At 42.5% G+C, this 18,455-nt stretch overlaps 1 protein-coding gene across 3 annotated transcripts in view; it reads right to left on the bottom strand.

Annotated features, from left to right (window-relative positions):
* LOC123871818 (TATA-binding protein-associated factor 172) overlaps positions 1-18,455 on the bottom strand; it is a 30,834-nt gene that overhangs the window by 4,915 nt on the left and 7,464 nt on the right. For 2 of the 3 annotated variants that reach the window (XM_045915798.1, XM_045915797.1), the window contains exons 3-26: positions 17,116-17,293; positions 16,746-16,806; positions 12,908-13,048; positions 11,870-12,021; positions 11,252-11,471; positions 10,713-10,930; positions 10,273-10,368; positions 10,008-10,184; positions 9,329-9,591; positions 8,582-8,933; positions 7,934-8,089; positions 7,062-7,215; positions 6,068-6,153; positions 5,604-5,741; positions 5,027-5,172; positions 4,668-4,764; positions 4,165-4,307; positions 3,580-3,798; positions 3,180-3,307; positions 2,608-2,759; positions 2,196-2,343; positions 1,569-1,804; positions 960-1,092; positions 148-383 (exon numbers count right to left, since the gene is read on the bottom strand). In XM_045915798.1, the coding sequence (XP_045771754.1) occupies positions 148-383; positions 960-1,092; positions 1,569-1,804; positions 2,196-2,343; positions 2,608-2,759; positions 3,180-3,307; positions 3,580-3,798; positions 4,165-4,307; positions 4,668-4,764; positions 5,027-5,172; positions 5,604-5,741; positions 6,068-6,153; positions 7,062-7,215; positions 7,934-8,089; positions 8,582-8,933; positions 9,329-9,591; positions 10,008-10,184; positions 10,273-10,368; positions 10,713-10,930; positions 11,252-11,471; positions 11,870-12,021; positions 12,908-13,048; positions 16,746-16,806; positions 17,116-17,293 (4,030 nt within the window). Of the gene's footprint in view, positions 1-147; positions 384-959; positions 1,093-1,568; positions 1,805-2,195; positions 2,344-2,607; positions 2,760-3,179; positions 3,308-3,579; positions 3,799-4,164; positions 4,308-4,667; positions 4,765-5,026; positions 5,173-5,603; positions 5,742-6,067; positions 6,154-7,061; positions 7,216-7,933; positions 8,090-8,581; positions 8,934-9,328; positions 9,592-10,007; positions 10,185-10,272; positions 10,369-10,712; positions 10,931-11,251; positions 11,472-11,869; positions 12,022-12,907; positions 13,049-16,745; positions 16,807-17,115; positions 17,303-18,455 lie in introns of all 3 variants that reach the window. The other variant, XM_045915799.1, reaches the window with a different exon arrangement.

Raw genomic sequence — 18,455 nt, 5'->3', positions numbered from 1 at the left:
TTTTTAGTATTTGTTGTTATAGCGGCAATAGAAATACTGACCCTTAGTGTTTGTCCCTTAGTTTCCTGTCCGACACTCCTGGGAAAGCCCACTATTTCTCCTTATGCTCCTACTTATAATATCGCACGCTATAGTCCTTAAACTCACCTGCTGGTAGCTCCTTAGTTCCGCAGACACTGGTATGGGGATCTTGTAGTCTTTAATGGACTTTGGGTTGAAGAGTTGCTCCAAGAAGTGCTTGTCCCTCAGCTTCCTCTCCCGCATCTCCTGGGAGAGGCCGGCGGGCTCGGGCACCGCTCCGTCCAAAGGCATCAATTGTATGAGAGTCGCGAAACATCGCGTCGACATCATGCGGACGGATTCGTTGTGGTCACTCATGCGTCCTGACAAAATTTCAATTTTTTTTTAATTATATAGGCTTGCGCTTGACTGCAATCACACTAAACAGAAGATGATGCATCCCAAGATGAGGCGCGCCTGCCTAGAAGGTGCCTATTCCCACTCTTCTTTTGAATATGGTATAACTTTTGTACAGTGAAAATTTTCGGCGGCGGAGATAAATATGACGATGATAATACTCATTGCTCGGTAAAATTCGGCTGGGATTTTTGTGGGCTCTTCTCAGATCTGAGTGCGTTAGGAACCTTCATAGTTTTTGTAATCAATTATCACCATTAAGTACATCATTATCTTACAAATATAACAATTGACAATCAAAAAGTGTACAATGGTATCTAAAATTCGCGACAGGTCGACATGGTAATTTTGCGACCGGTCAACATGGTAATTTTGGGACAGGTCAAAATGGTAAAATTTCGCCACAGGTCAACATAGTAAACGGGGCGTCCACACCTCACCTCATACCCTGATTGTCATGTCGACCTATCGCGAACTATACTTTGAATAAAGGATTTAACTTTGAAAACATTAGGAGCCAGCGGAATAAAGTAAACGAATACCTAAAAGAGGCACGACGAGCAGAACGATATAGGGCACAAGTTGTAGCTGCAAGCAGTCCACCACGCGCACCAGCGACTCCGCCGCGCCGCAACGCACGCGGTCGTTCCGCATCTCAGACAATGCCTCGATTAACTGTAAAAAGATTAGTATTAATAATAAATCACAAAATTTATCGTACTGGACGTGATCATACAGTTTCTATTTTTGTTCTTAGAGCGTGAATCCAAGAACCTCGGCCCTTCACTGTTTCCTGCAGAGTTAGATTATGGCTTTAGAAGATTCTCCCGTCTCCCCCGCCGCCCCGCATCGTGGAACGGTGTGTTTAGCCCGCGTGAGTGCCACACACTCCATTCAGCACTTTTGGCAAGAGACCCTTGCTCACCGCCCCGGGTTCTACGATAGTGATGTTTAAGAATCCAGCGCCGCCGTGTGCCGCAATGTAGCCATATGGCCTGCGCATGCGCGTGTGCCACTGGGCAGTTTTGGCCAGGAACATTTGCGTGACGTAACGTAACCCCGTGACTGCTTTAAAAATCCAACGTAACCGAACTGTAAGAAAGTCGAGCAAACAGACAAAACGGATGTTCATTTCAGATCAATGTGCTCACCTCGTGAACCAGCGTATCCATAACCGCATGCGGCTCCCGCGCAGCCAAAGCCGCCATAGCGCGCGCCGCCATGTGCCGCAATGCCGTATACTTGGCCCGCGCGAGCGCCGCACACGCACGCACGCCATTAAGCAGCTTTGGCCAGAGCCCTTTGCCCACCGCCCCCGCCACTGCTTCCACTACTTGCAGTCGAGATATTAGTTCCTCTGCCGCTTCTTCTTCTAGAGATTCCAGCTCTAAAAAAGAACCAGTTACATCGCGTTATTACTTCAGGATTTTGATTTGATAAGCATTTACACCAATTTTCAACAAGTCAAAATGCTAATTTTTATACTTTACTAGCTTATGCCCGTGACTACGTCCGCGTGGACTACGCAAATTTCAAACCCCTATAAGACCTTTTTAAGGATTGCTTTTTCAACAAGCCTTTCTCAGTGGATATCTACGTCATAATAGATTTCTACATGCCAAATTTCAATCCGATCAGTCCAGTAGTTTAAGTTGTGCATTGATAGATCAGTCAGCTTTTATGTATGTGGACTTTTTGCTTTTGTGTTTAGATGTACCCCATTAAGTCCTGAATCATGTTTGTGAGCTAAAACAAATATGTTACTAAACAACACTCACCACTATCAGTCATAACTTTTTCGAAAGGTTCAGTGATGAACTCCCACAGCTTGGGCAATTTTTCAGGCAGTTTGTCCCCAAAATACTCCGTCAGACTAGTTAACGCCATTGTCGCACCTCGCCGTTGTATCCTCAACAACTTTCGTGCCTGTTGATAGAAATTAGCAAAAAGTAGCCTGTGTTAATGCAGCAATCTATCTGCATTCCAAATTTCAGCCAAATCCGTCCAGTACGGAGTAACAAACAAAGAGTAACAAACATACACACAAACTTTCGCCTTTATAATTGTAGTGTGAAAGCGTGATGGTATGAGGATAGTAAGATTTTCTTTTGACTTTACATGGGCTGGTGAGATATCGCGTAAAATAACTTTTTAAGCACGTGGGAGCAGGTCTGAGGAATAATATGTTACCTCGTCTTCGTTGGGGAAGAGTTGGTCGATGCTGAACTCCCCGTGGCTGTGCTGCTGAGTGTGGGCGGCAGGCGGCCGCCCGCGGCGCGGCACCACTCGCTCCGCACTGCGGTGTTGCTCGCGCAGTGTTATGATGCCGTCGAACTTATCCACTGGGGACGATACAGACTAAGTCAGCATGGTAAAAACTCCTACATCATCATCATTATACACTGATAGACGTCCACGGCTGGACATAGATCTCTTGACTTCCACACGCCACGGTCTTGCGCCGCCCGAATCCAGGGGCTCCCTGCGACTCTTGACTTGACTTGTGGCTTGATAGATCGTCTGTCTACCTAGTGGGGGGGGGGGGGGGGACTTCCAAAGCTACTTTTCGGTGCAAGTCATTCCAGCACCTGGGATTCTTGATGTCTTTCGGTTTTTCGAACTGTGTGCTCTGTCCATTGCCACTTTAGCTTGTATCTCTATGTCGGCTACTCTGGTTCTCCTCACTTGTGATTTAATCACGTAGAGCAGAGAAACTACAAGCACACTACAAGCATAGATAATGGAGTACCCAGTATACTTACGAGTGGGTCCGTGACTAGAAAGTGTTTCAGTTTTGCTCTCCGTGCCGCTATCGCCGCCGCTGCCGGAATCACCGTTCGCTTCCTCAGCGTTTTCAAGAGATATACGCGGCGTATACTCGGGATCGCATCTGTAACAAATCATACCATGTTACTAATCTGTATAAATTGACATCCTATGAGAATGAATCACTCTTGAAGATATCAAATTGAAAATTGTTGTAATTCATTAGAATGGTAGGTAAGTTGGTAAAAATGATCTAAGTTACTCATAGTGGTATACAACTACGCCTCAGTTTATTTTTATGCTGTAACAAGAAACTTCATTCATTTATTTTATTCGCATTTAAATTGAAAATAATAAAATCGTGTGCTTAAAACATCTTTACAATTTTAGACATACCTGAGGAAGGCTTTAAGGTTGACCAGAACTTTGTTGTTGGGACAGGGCTGCCGGTGGACGAGTTGAGCGAGTAGAGCAGCTAACGTCCTCGCCGAGCCTCGCTGCAGCTCCTCCGAAGCCTCCTTCTTGATGCTCTCCATCAGAGGCCGGACTACTGGGTTGAGTCGTTCCGGTAAAGCGGCTAGTTGCGCCACCGCACTGCTTAACGCTGCTTGGACTCTGGAGTTACGAGAATTCACTCGTCAGATTTTGTTTTATTAGTTGACGTTGAGTTGTTTAGTAATTCACAAATGTATAAGAGTATTGAGAAGTTTGGAGCCGTAGTTATGAATGACTAGCTGATGCCCACGCCTTCGTTCGTGGATTTAGGTTTTTAAAAATCTTGCGGGAACTCATTGATTTTCCGGGATAAAAAGTAGCCTATGTTACTCTCCGTCCTTTCAACTATCTCTATACTTACTCAAAATCGAATTGATTGGTTGCTCAGTTAGGACGTAATGGGAGGACAAACAAACACTTTCGCATTTATAATATTAGTATTAGCATAGATACTTAAGACGACGAAAGCTTTTATTTTAGACTTACGAGACATTCAAGGTGGCTTGTTCAAGCGCGCAGTTAGCGACCGCAGAATGTAGTGCGGCGCGACGCTCCTCCAACGACGGCGCCACGCGTTTAGCTTTCATCGCCGCCACCAGGGGCTGCGTCACCGCTGTCATGGCGGACACCTGTGCATGAAACGTGTGACACTTTCCATACGCTGTTCCCAAGCTGGTAGGGCAAGTGAAGTGTACGCATTGGGCAACGCGGACACAGAACGTGCGAACGTGTACAGAACCATTCAGCGTATAATGGAGATGGAGCCTTCTAGTGAAATCAGCGATTTTTAAAAACAAAACGCCAAAACGCTTGCTTATTTCGGGAGCTTGTTTGAAACATAGAGTAGGATGTTGGTTTGAAATACAAGATGTGACGTCATAAACATTTCACGTACTTTTTAGTCGAATCAGTAATTTAAAATAGGGGGGGGGATTTCATTTCATGCCCAATAGTATACGAAATAAACAATAAGAATAATAATGTAATACCTGTTCGAGCCTTATAATATTATTGAATTCCTCATTGTCTATGGGTAGTTTGTAATGTTTCATCATGGCTAACAGATCTCGAGCTTCTTGCAGTATCCTGAAAGAAAAAGTTAAAATCTAAAACCGAATGTACAGCAATGAAATACAGACCTTATTGCTCGACGTTAAGACTTTAAACATAAGGACAACAGACTCGTGCTATGTCGTTCATGATTCGCACGTACAAAATATGGCGCGTAGGCAACAACCAATACCGGACCGACGCGCGCTATGATTGGCCGAGATATTTTCGCACCATGCAAAAATAAGATTTCTGCGTAACTTATAAAAGTGGTAGTGTACAGTTTATCCAATCTTACCTATTACAATTCAAGGCGACTTCGTCGTAGTATAAAGTTTGGTTCAGTGATGTATGTAGAGTGGTGATGAGTAGAGGCGGTGCCAGTTTGGACAATAACTCCATTTGCTGCTCCTCTGTATCGTCTTTCCGGAGACTGCTCTCGTCCTGGTAATTGAAGAGCTTTATAGGTTCACTTATAATTATTCTAGCTGTTGGCCGCGACTTCGTCCGCCTGGATTTAGGTTTTCAAAATTTATTTTATTTTACAATTGAAAAAGTATCCTATATCCATCACCAGACTAAACTAATAACATAACTAAATAGATAATGCCCGCGACTGCGTCTGGGTGATATAGGTTTATGAAAATATTGGAGGAAATGCTTTTGTGCATGTATGCCTTGTATATGCTCAGCATAAGTTTTCTTCTGGTGGTGCCACACATGACAGTTTATTCCGGTGATTTTTTTGCTTGAGGAGGCGCGAGGTTAACCTAACCTAACCAACCCTTAGGTATAAAGTGATCTGTAGCACAACTCACAAAATAAGCGTTCTTTTTTCTTTCTTTCTATAAGGATTAATAATGTGGGTGAAATACCTCATTAGTAACGCCGTTAGTGAGCACGGGCGGCGGGAAGAGCCGGTGCTGCAGGGTGTGGCGCGCCCACGACGATATCACCAGCCCCGCCACCAAGCGCTGCAGCGCGCTGCCGGAGCGCAAGTACACTACCATAACCTGCAAGATACGGGTACATTTCTTACTATACTGTATATAACAGTTACATACCACAATATCTACAATATGAAATGTCGTTAAACCACGAAATAAGCTTAAAATCATTAGTACATTTCTTACTCACTTCTCCATACAAACGCAGGGCGCTTGCATAAAGAATCAAGTTTTCCTTACCGACTTAAGTTTCAGTTAAAACGAGACAGATTTATGCCAGCGATATAACGCTGTCTCGTTTTAACAGTATCTTAAGTCGGAGCTAAGTCAAAGTGCGCTCTATATATCTCAGAAAGAAGATAGTTAAATTGACAATATGGGAGGGCGGTTACCTTAACATAACAATCGATAGGACTTTCGTCTTCTGCTTTGTATTCAATGCCGGGTGCCGGCTGGACTAGATAACACGATAGATAACCTGAAACAATTAAAACAACGCTAAGCAATAGGAAAAGAACGGAAATAGGCAAAACCGTGCCAGCAAGCGTTCCAGTACGATGCCATGTAGAAACCAAAGGGGTATGGGCTCTTCTCAGACTTGGGCGCGTTTGGAACCCTCGTAGCTTTAGTTTTAAGTAACGTAATTAATTATCACCACTGTATCGTACAAGTTTAACAATTTCGACCATCAAAAGGAGTACAATTGTACCTACTTTGAATAAATGATTTTGACTTTGAGTTTGACTAAAAATTGCCATACCCCATCCAGATTAGCCCGCTTCCATCTAAGACTGCATCATCACTTACTATGATATATGAATACGATATTTTTCCATGTATGTCATTTAGTTTAAAAGGAAATCTGCGTAGTGCGTACCAATACGAAGCTAAATATTGCGACCTAAGGGAGGTCACTGTCGCTCTCTTTTTGCGACTGTATCCTCTGTAACCTCTGCCCTGGCTGCCTGGTAAGGCCAGGTCTCAGAGAAAGACTACGGGATAAGACTCCGGCCCGAATTAACCCCTAACTAGCGTTCCGCGAATAATATAATCCAAGTACTCAAAGTGTAAGCAGACATTCAATAAACGGGGTGTTTATCGGACTTCGTGTTTGTTCTTCATCAGCACCGAGACACCCCAACTTAACAGTACAGTACAACCAAATTAATAATGCGCATGCAGATCCGATCCGATCAGATATTCCGAATAATTGAATCGTAAGAGCCCTAAACAATGCACTTGCATTTTGCACCTTGTTATAAACAAATAGGAGTCAATATCATGTGTATCATACGACCGTTGCCGAACAGTGACGAAGATTTCTATGCGCATTATTAATTTGGTTGTACTGTACGTAAAATAAGCCTCCTAATAGATGGAGCCTACCTAAAATCTCCGCAGCAAGACATCTCGCTCGCGTGACCGCCGCATCCCTCAAGGCCACCGGCTGGGACTCGTTGCCGCCGAGGTACCACTTCTGCCCCGGACGCGCCTCGCTATCTGTGCTGCTTGGGCCCGAAGTGGTGCGAGTTCGTCGCTCCTGATGGACATATCACTTGGATAACACTTCACATGTGTTGCAATACAAATATAGGGTGCTAAAGGAAAAATAATACCAAAATCAACAAATAATTGGATTGCTTAGAAAACTCGTGCTTTTGATTTGATTGAAAGATAACACTCGGATTCCAGCTGACTTACAATTAGTTAACAGATATAGTCCCCGCAGGTTTAAGAAAATGGAGTTCGAAAAGTTTCTTAAAATGTAATGAATTTGATTTAATCACAAATCATAGGTCAAAAAAGGTTTGATTTTAACGTAGCTTAGAAACGTAGTAAAAGTTCTGAATTTACCCAAAATCTAAAATATACTCTGCAACCTTACAACTTATGATTTAACATAAAATTCAGGCAATGTCCCCCACATTTGATCAAAACGAAATATTTTTCGGTGGAATCATAATTATATATAAAGTCCACTCTAGTCTGGTATGGTTCGGTCCAGTCCAGTCCAATTAGTCGGACAATTCAAGTAAGTCTATCTCGTGTCTCTCGGGAACGTCAATGGTACAGTGTAATTTTTAATCATTTTACGCCACTGCGACGGGACTCGAACGTTTTATTTATTTATTCAGATACAAGTTAGCCCTTGACTGCAATCTCACCCGGTGGTAAGTGATGATGAAATCTAAGATGGATACGGGTTACCCTGGAAGGGATATGGCTGGAAACGCCCGCATTTGCGTCAAAGCATTTACCTTTGGTTCAGGCGGTGGCGGCGGGTTCAACAGCAGCGACGCGTCCAGCGGCAAGCGCGCCGGCTGCATCGCGAGGCACAGCCACAGCGCCAGCATCGGACACGCCGCCACCAGGATTGTACCCAGAGACGCGTGACGTAGCAAGTTCTGCCACACCTACAATACACAAAGGCAATCTAGAACACTGATTTCAATGTTTCAGGAGAAATAGAGTTTATGAAAACAAGGACAAAAGGCGAATGGTGGGTTTCTCCTCCCCAAGGAAAAAAAAGAGAGACAGAATGGTAAGGCTCTCTTGTGTTGGCATTATGACTGGCATCATTCGTGATCAGTAATCATTAAAATCTTATGCAAGCTATTGATCAAAAATAAAAGATTCAGAATATAAGTAGAACCCGTTTTAAATCAGCCATCTGATGTTCACATGGATGTAAGTTTTTAAATATAGTGGAAGTTAATTGATTTTCCAGGACAAAAGTATCCTATTCCCAGTTCAATGAATAACATTCTATATTGATGCATGCTCGTTTTCTGGATGCAAGCTATCTGTTTTTTTTTTTTTTTGTCGAAATCAGTGCAGTGGTTCAGGCATGAAAAGATAACTGACTGACAGTTACTTTCGCATTTATAATATTAGTATAAACTCACCTGAACTGCAATCTCTTGTATTTCAGGAACATGCTCAAAAAGCACCCTTTGGTATATATGCCGCATCGCCTCTTGCAATAGCTCAGGCGTCCACATCAGGTACTGACTCACTTCACCGTTGCACTTTTCACTGTTTTTCACTTCACTTTCACTTTCACTACAATTCACTTTCGAATTACACTTGTTTTCACATTCTATGTTATTGTTAGTATTCGTTTTGCCGTTAATTTCTGAGGTAATGAGCGGTCTGGTGAGGGTGCGTAGGGTTTGTAGAGTTGCTTTTCGTACGGAGCTGGCCGAGTGGTCGAGGTATGGCCATAGTCTCGGTAGAACGTCTGTCAAATCGATGGGACTGGAACAACAAAAATGTAAGTAATTATATGGGTACATAGAAAGTTTTAAATATAAGAAGTTGGTAAAAAAAGCCATCTAGTTCCAGTCTATCTAACTTTTTGGGAAGTTATTTTCAAATCAATTTCAAAATTTATAGTTGAAGTTGCATTGTCATCCAGTTCCAATCTATGTTTAAGATTTTAAGCTTCTAGCTCGTCGGGAAGTTAGTCCAAAATCTGTTTATTTATCTGTTAATTTTTGCAATAGGTTTAGGACTTAGGCCCATTAGTGACGCTAAGATATGCGCGTTAGCCGGGGTTTGCGAGGTCTTACTGGTCGCGCAACAGTTGCCAATACTTCCCACCAGTCGCGCGATTCTCTCCAACTCGATCAGCACTAATACTTAATACTTACTGTAACTTAGTAGCAGCAGCAGGCAATGCCATTAACGAAGCTAAAAGTGCCATGTATGCATTGGCCGGGGTGGCCAGGTCGTCCTGGTCACGCAACAGTTGCCACAGCCTCGCCGCCAGTCGCGCGAGTCGCTCAGGTCTGGCCGCTGCTAAGGCCGCCGCAGCAGGCGCTAGGGCTCCTGCTGCAACCCCTGATACGTCCTCGGCCCCGTCTTCTAGACCAGCCATTAAGTATTCTAGGGCTCCGCATTCTACTGCTAGTTCCTGAGGAACAAAACAGACAATTCTCAGTGATTCCTACAATAAGCCAGTATCTCAAAAAAATCTAAGCCAGATTATCAAAATTCAATATCTAGGCAATGTTTAAAACATAGCAAGGATAACGCGATAGGTGCTGGCTCACTCGTCATCGCATTGCATCTCGCTCAGTCTCCGTCTATCTCACTTGCACTTGTGCGCATGTATATCGCGCTGTTGCAATCGCACAGCACACCGCGCAGCTCAATGTTGTTTGTAGCAAAAATAGCACCAGGAGGTTTTTAGTCTGTAGACTCCACTGCAGGTGTTTCACAGTGACCTACATACATACATACATACATACACACATGCCAGACGGTATCCATGAGGATTTTCCTCCTCCACACAAAAAAAAAATTAATTGGTCGAGTTACGCTCATTACCTGTCTCGCTGCCAGCAAATACTTGAAGGCGAGCAGCGCGCCGTGCCGCGCCTCCCACTGCGGCTGGCGCGCGAGCGTGGCCACGCGCTCCGCCACCAGCCGGACCCTCGCTGCGCGCATCTGCGCCAGCGTCACTCCCAGCGTCTGCGCACACGTCTCCCGAACTGGAGCCACTACCTATAAAAATATTTACCGACATTATCATAGTGGAATTACCTAAAATCAGGAGACGACAATGATCTACGAGAAAGAAATAAATGTATACCTGATCCGATACGAAGTCACCGAATCTATCCAAAGCGAGTACACACAGCAGCCTCAGTGCCATGTCTTCTAACCATTCTTGATGTGCATCCTCCATCTGAACAAAACAAAAGTAAGATTTTAATTTTGTGTCCCGTAGCGCGCCTCCTACGCTGCGCTCACAAGGTGCGCTGGCACTACTGCTCTTTTGCAAGCACTTACTATATTTTACTTTACTTACTTACGTTTACATGCACGCATGCACAGCTCAACGTACACGTTGCAGCGTCATGCCAGTCATCAACAGATGTTCAGCCAAAAGCTGCCAAAAAGTGATCGAACAGCTCTCTCAACGCGCTTATCACGCCGCACTAACAAGTTAATTTAAGAAAACTCTCGCCTTTTCTTAAAACTATTCTTATACTGGCACCACGTATGTACTTACGTACACGTTTAACGTACCTGTTGCGGCGTCATGCCGGCCCGATGCCCCGCGGAAGCTGCTAAAGGTGATCGCAGCAGCTCCCTCAGTGCACTAGCAGCGCCGTGCCGCGCCTCCCACGCCGCGCTAACGAGTTGCGCTTGCAGCGCGCTGCACCACGCGTCCAGCGGCCAGCGGGAACCCTCGCCCCACTGTCCGTCGCGTCCCGGTACTGCGCAACCTCCGCACGTGATGTCCGCTGCGCACAAATTGATAAAGGTAACGCTAAACTACTAGAAAGCTCTGAACTGATGACATGGAGCATCGCATTAGAATTAACACGTTCATTCCCAATCACATGATATCATGTGATATGGACCCTTTCTATATGACATGATATTATCATGTTATGGGCCACAGCCGAAAAATAACTGAAGATTAGGTACATTGGTCACACAGGTATAAGCGGAAAGACAACGGGAATTGGGGAGTAGTAGCAGAGCACTAATTATTTCTTACATCACAAAAAAAATGTTTAACAGGAAAATAAGCATAATAAAAAAAGTAGTAAATATCTTACGAAGCTCTTCAGCGGGCTCGAGTTTGATCTTTTTCCTCTCCGGCTCGAGAGGCGTCAGTATCGGCGCGCTGGGCGTGGTCGGCGTGAGCGGCGCGGGCGCGGGCGGCGCGTCGTCGCAGTCGCGCGACTTCTGCTTGCTGAACGCAGCGCGCGCTTTGCGCTTCGCTAAGTTCATCTCGCGCGAGCTGAGACCTTTGGACATCAACTCTTGGACTGGCCTCTGGCGAAAAATGATTTTGGAGTTAGGTGATACGATTCTAGTTCGAATGTATCTACACAAATCTTTTATATAGAATAAGTCTATCAGAAATGTTATCCTTTTTCGCAACATACAAGGAAAGCAATAATTTTGGATCAGCCAATTCAGTTGAGATTGTATAACACTACTGAAAAGGGCACCATTTAAACTTGTAAAATACTATTAGAGGAACTGTTTTCGTATGCAAGCATATACTTTTTTGCACCACAAAACACAAATGACAGGATACAAAAACGAAAACTTAGTGTAGGTAGAAAAAGGCAGTCTTATTCCTAAGTAGCAATCTTTTCCAGACAACCTTAACGCTAGGGAGAAAACCAACAAATGGACAGTGGACTGTGATGTTATAGTAAACTCACTCTAGTAACTTCGGATTTGGTGGGTGCCTTCAGGGGTAACAAATCATCATTGGAGTACACCGCACTCATGTCCATGCCCAGCGATGCCGCCACGTCCAGCCCCAGCCGAGAGTTCAGCTGCTGGCGTTGCTTCACCAAACGCTCCTTCATATCTACCAACAAAATAATACCATTTTACATGTTTATGCAACCTGGACACAAGCTATCAACAGTAAAGATAGGGCCATAGGGGTTACTAGGATTGCAATAACTGATAGATACTGATAGCTGATAGTAGTACTGAAGGAACTGCGAGTTTCTTGCTGGTTCTTCTTGGTAGTCTAATTGAATAAAAATATTTGAATTTGAATTTCATATGCATTACCTTATTATGCAGACCTTAGATTTCTTAATAAACTTAGAAACCAGTGAAATTGTTTCGGCTTAATTTACAATGAACCATATTCGTGGATTATGCAAGCTTTCATTTTTTTTTACAGAAACATTCCATTTATCTCAATAATTGCACAATAAAATACGGTAAATGTATCAAATTAACGTTTGATATTACAAGAGAAAGGCGTTTAAAATCCAGTTTGTTTTATCTGGATCAACTCTGTACATACCATATTGGTATTTACACGGTGAAACTTTTATAACTTAATGTCGTAGGTACAAAAGTTATAGCTTTTATTAATTTTATAAACATATTAAGTACTAGCGACCTGCAACGGCTTCGTACGGGTAGCTTATTACAGTTTTCGTAGGGATCGCTATTTCTTTTTTGAAAATAAAATATAGCCTACTAGAGGATGCCCGCGGCTTCGCCCGCGTGGATTTGGGTTTTTTAATCCCGTAGGAACTCTTGGATTTTCCGGGGTAAAAAGTAGCCTATATCCTTCCCCGGGATGTATCCCAAGTCTGTATCTTTCATTAAAATCGGTTCAGTGGTTGGGCCGTGAAAACGTAGCAGACAGACAGACACACTTTCGCATTTATAATATTAGTAAGGATAAGGATGTCACTCAGGAATAATGTCGCTTTCTACCATTGTCTTACCTATAGCTGCAAGTGCTTCTTCCTCGAGGTCATACTCGTGCCCTTCCGAGCCCATCAGATGCGCGCCGTGTTCCAGGACCTGCTTTATATCAAACGACTCGCACCGCAGCCGCCCGTTGTCATCTTGCTCTACTTCCTCCTCTACTCACAAACAAATAAGACTCAATTTAGATTGAAGCTGTTTACAAGTACACCTAAATCAATTCTGACATCGTTAATGCTAATTTAGTGAACATCGCGTAATGTCCCGGGCACATTAACGGCCAACAACGTGATGTTCAACGGCGTTACCCGTTAAACTTTGATGTAGCCACGATATTTACTTTACTGTTAGAACGGCATTTACTTTGCCGTTTGGCGTTAGACGATTTTAACCCCAATTCAATTGGCATAATGCATTAACCGTTCAGGCGTTGCCACTCAGTTTAACGCGTTGATTATCACAATAATTATGGCATTGTCGGGCATTGATATTAACTTTAATGTAGCCGCAACATAAGAGTGCTCTTCATGGTCGCCCCAAGTCGAGCATACGCTATGCGGGACGTACCTACTCAAGAGCGAGATGCGTGATGTGTGAACAACACAAATAAACGTTTGGTATGACGTTAATTTTTTGCAAATTAATTAGTATTTTAAAACAATATAAAGACATTTGAAATTATTATTAAGTAGAGTTTTGTAATTTTGTGGTTTCTTGCATGGTTTATTTACCCACGAAGTTGCCACGAAAGTCTAAAAATAAAGGCCAATAAATAATAAAATTAACCATTTTGAAATATTGCATAACTTACAAAATAAATGTAACTTTACTATATTTATTGTTTTAGGGCATAGATAATGGAGAGATAAAACAATATCTGGCTTAGTTATGGATCTAGAACAACAAATAATAGAATAATAGGCGTAATACAAATTGTAGGTATAGAGATCGCGTATGAAGTGTAACCTAGCCGCGGAATTGTTTTAAATATGATGCAATTTGCTACATTTTGCTGGCCTTGAAAATTTTGATGCAAATTCTTCACCAAACATGCATTTTAGTTCGCATAAAAGTCCACCGATAAGATTTCAGTGAATAACAAATTAAAAATTTTATGAATGCGCTGAAACTATGCAATAAAATAGAGTCGTAAACGCGGCTGAATTTTATTACCTATACCTATTATCATGTTTGTTTAGCGAGCAAGGCGGGTCACCTGATATTGAGTGATTACCGCCTGCATGAACAATTGCAGCACCAGACCATCGATGTATACATCAGACAAACGGCCAATGCTTTGCCGGCCTTTCAGGAATATGTTGATCCGTCCCTTGAATAACCCCATGTTGAAATCTAGTGGGAACACCGCCGAAGGGAATTGGTTCCACGGTTTGCATGTGCGTGGAAAAAAAGATCTGGCACAACGGGCAGTCGAAGTGCACCAGGCAGTAGGCACCCAGATGGTGTAGATGTTTATAGCTCTAAAACAACTGATGGTGGAGGTGATGGAGTGAAAGAGGTGGCGCCTGGGTCATCTGATTTTCACCGCCGTGGAAACTCTGATTTTATGGGATAGTAAAGTAACGTTATTTTGTCTGTCCTCAGAATGTAAGCTATCTTCTAGCCCAATTTTGTCTAAATCGATCCAGCAGTTTAGGTGTGAAAAGGTTACAAATACAATAAGAATGAGTTACTTTTGCATTTAGAAAATTATAGTATGGATACAGTTTCATTCATGAATGAGTAGGTGCATTATACAGGATACAAATACCTAAATATTATTGGTTGAAGCTTAGAAATACGTAAGTAATTATTATTATCGGTGGACTGAGGATATCCGGGTCAGATGGGAGTGCGGGCACACGAGTGGTACGGGTTCCTTTATAAATAATAATAGACAAATAAGATAAATAATGAAATCCCCTGATGTATAGTGTTATCTGCTGTATATAATATAGTCATCATCACACCATGATTTAATAAATAATCGGCCCACTACTGCGCAGGGGCTCCTCTCAAAATGAGAAGAGCTTAGGCTTTAGTCTATCATGTTGGGATGCTCGGTCAAGTGCGAACTGTCGGTTAGCATTCTTCACTTTGTGAACATGATAGCGGAGAACTCTCAGGCATGCAGGTTTCCTGAGGGTGCGTTTCCAAAGACGTGTTCGATAGACCAATCAGGTTATTGAAAGGTGATGGTGATGATAGTTTTATCACGTCAACTCTCAATAAACTGATTGGCCGAAACGTGTTTTTACTCCGCATCAGTGGAAACACCTTAATAGGTTCCTTCATTCATGGAAAAATCCACCACACATAATCGTTATACAAGTTATTCATTAAATGCGGATGAATTCAACGCCTGAGTTGAAAATAAAGGCTGAAAGATTTTCCTGTCAGGAAAATCGTACCTACAGCTCACATCGAAATTTATTCAATGTCTCGAAGTAGAGCGACCTAGATCTGAAATAGCGTCTTTGTTCCCCGACCTTGCCACTTAGTTAAATCGCCGCAATAGCTTAATAGACCCATTTTTAGGGTTCCGTACCTCAAAAGGAAAAACTGAATCCTTATATGACCACTTTGTTGTAGATGTCTGTCTGTCGTGTCTTTCAAGAAACCTATAGGGTACTTCCCGTTGACCTAGAATCACGTTTGGGACGTAGGTAGCACAAGTAACGGGAAAAATCCAAAAACCGTGAATTTGTGATTTCATCGCAAAATAATTAAAAATTGTTATTTTATGTACGACTGTACGGGAACCCTCCAGTGCAAGTACGCACTTGACTGGTTTCTTTAATGCGGGATTGTGGCGTGAAGTACAAAAATAAGTAGGTAAACATACAACACGATGGCTTCAAATGATGATGAAGAATTATTAACCGACTTCCAAAAAAGGAGCAGGTTCTCAATTCGTCGGGATCTTTTTTTTTTTATGTATGTTCCCCGATAACTCAAAGACCCCTGGACCGATTTGGAAATATTTTTTTTTGTTTGAAAGGGTATACTGTGCAGGTGGTCCCATATAAATTTGGTGAAGACCTCATGAATATCTTCGGAGATGGAGAACAGAACTCCTCAATGGATAAGAGCAAATTGCTCGCGATCAGTGTAATAGCTTAGTAAACAGTAGGGTTTTAACTGGGCATAGCATATTATAGTACAGTGGGGCCACTAAAAATTGTGAAATAAAAAATTTTCAAAAGAAAAATAAAACCGACTTCAAAAACCAAAAACACTAAAAAGTACAAAATAATTTTTGTTTAGCTACTCGTGTAATGTACCTAGGTATGAAGTCACGAGTAGCTAAACAAAAATTATTTTGTACTTTTTAGTGTTTTTGGTTTTTGAAGTCGGTTTTATTTTTCTTTTGAATTTTTTTTTTGTACATATACGAGTACGTGTATCCTTGGAATGCTGCGGTGTCAGAGTGAAGCGTATGTTGTGTTCTAGAAGATATGTGTGGTGGTGTGTATTGCTTGCTTTTCCAGCTTATTTAGTAGTGGGAGGGTTGGCGTTGCATATCACATGCTGCATGTTGTAGCACACAGATTTGTTTGAAGCGAATTAAGCTTTAGGTTCCTAGTATATGATAAACTTCCGCAAAGTAACGCCTGCTTCTATACAACAATAACATGTATTTTGCAACGAATATATTGCTCACAACCTTGATAGCTCCGTCTGAATCGCTGAATGATTCAGCGTATCAATTGGTTCTTGGTGTTATCAATGCACTGATAAAGAAAATAAACTTAATGGCAATTTAATGAGGGTTTGGGTACGATTACAATAATTAAACATTCGCAAAGTTAGTACATACGATGATGTTGTCAGTATAATAAAATGGTATATTACCTTTGGTAGCAAAGGGCGGTGGATGCCACTCCGGAACTTTTGATAAGATCGCCTCCACAGCCTATAACAAAGTTAACACAAAATTAATTCAATTCTAGACAACTTTAGACAATTCATTTGAGGATCAACTTTCTGGTATTTCAAGATCGCTTTATTCTTTTTTAGGGTTCCATACCTAAAAGGAACTTATAGGATCTCTTTGTTGTCTGTCTGTCGTGTCTGTCAAGAAAACCTATAAAATACTTACCATTGACCTAGAATCATGAAATTTGGCAGGTAGGCAGGTCTTATAGCACAAGTAAAGGAAAAATCCGAAAACCGGGAATTTGTCGTTACGACGAGTAAAAGAATCTTCCTAAGGTTTGGTTACCTGCGTGGCGGCAACCCTGGTCTCCCAGGCGGTAGCGCGCAGGTGCTGCATGAGCCGCGCGAGCAGGCGGTGCAGCTCCTCGGGGTGCGCGCGCTGCACCTCGCCCAGCTGCAGCGCCGCCGCGCGCCGCGTGGCCACACCCGCGCCCGCCTCCAGCAGCACGAACAAGCGATCTAACCTGGAATACCTCACCAAAGTAAATAATCCTGTTTTGTCTAATGTCAGGAATAAAAATTTCAACCAAGAAATCATAAACTAACAAAATTAACCGACATAGCTCACAGGATTAGCAAGCTGAAGTGGCAGTGGGCAGGTCACGTCTGTCGCAGAATCGACGGCCGATGGGACAAACGTTCTGGAGTAAACTTCCAGCCCGCTGGACTAATGACCTGAAGAAGGTTGCGGGTGGTGCGTTCTTGAAAAGGCCTACGTTCAATAATGGACGCTTACAGGATTCATGTAAGCTTTTAACTATCGGAAGAGATATCATCATTAACCTGTGGGCATCCACTAGTGGATATAGACCCTCCTTAATGAACGTCACCATATCCAGTCCTCGTCCAGCCACCTAATATCGTCGGTCCATTATGCTGGAGGGCGCCCCACAGGCCACACTGCGCATTAGAAGGTACTTTAATGCGGCATCCACTCTACGGTTGAAATCTATAGAGCGCACTTTGACTTTGCTTAGACTTAAGTTTTAGTTAAAACGAGACAGATTTATGCCAGCGATATAACGCTGTCTCGTTTTAACAGTGTCAAGCCTAGCAAAGTCAAAGTGCATCTCAGCCTACGACCTTTCGGCTCCAACGCCCTACCCTCGCACCTACGACGAACATGGCCTGCCTAAAGGCATTACCAAATTCATACACTGGATTTGGTGACGAGAATATATAGCTAAAGTTACGCGCGGTAGTTTTAATTCATTTGATTTTATTTTTCTGATACCAAAGAAAACACCAGACGATTCATGTACCTACCAACCTAATAATCAAAATCTACCTAACCAAAATCTTCTAGTTTTTATCATAATGATATCAAAATACCTTAACCTGTAATTAGCGAGATTAATAAGGCAATTAGCGGAAGATTTATCATGTAATTAATTTACAGGGTTATTGTAATAAAAATACAATAACTTTAAATAGTTATTTAAATAAATACCTATTTAAAATAATATTTAATCCCAGCGTAATTACAAATTATTCAGTAGGTAGGTACTTAACTATTAATATCAGGCAACGTGAAATATTCAAATGAATACCTACCTACTATCTACCTACTTAAAAAATTATGTAATTCTTATGGTAAGTACTAGGTAATTATAATGGTACAGCTCA

The sequence above is a fragment of the Maniola jurtina genome, chromosome 14 (assembly GCF_905333055.1).
Source record: "Maniola jurtina chromosome 14, ilManJurt1.1, whole genome shotgun sequence".
Classification (NCBI taxonomy): domain Eukaryota; kingdom Metazoa; phylum Arthropoda; class Insecta; order Lepidoptera; family Nymphalidae; genus Maniola; species Maniola jurtina.
The sequence above is the reverse complement of the archived record's forward strand: the minus strand, read 5'-3'. Positions and strand labels throughout refer to the sequence as shown.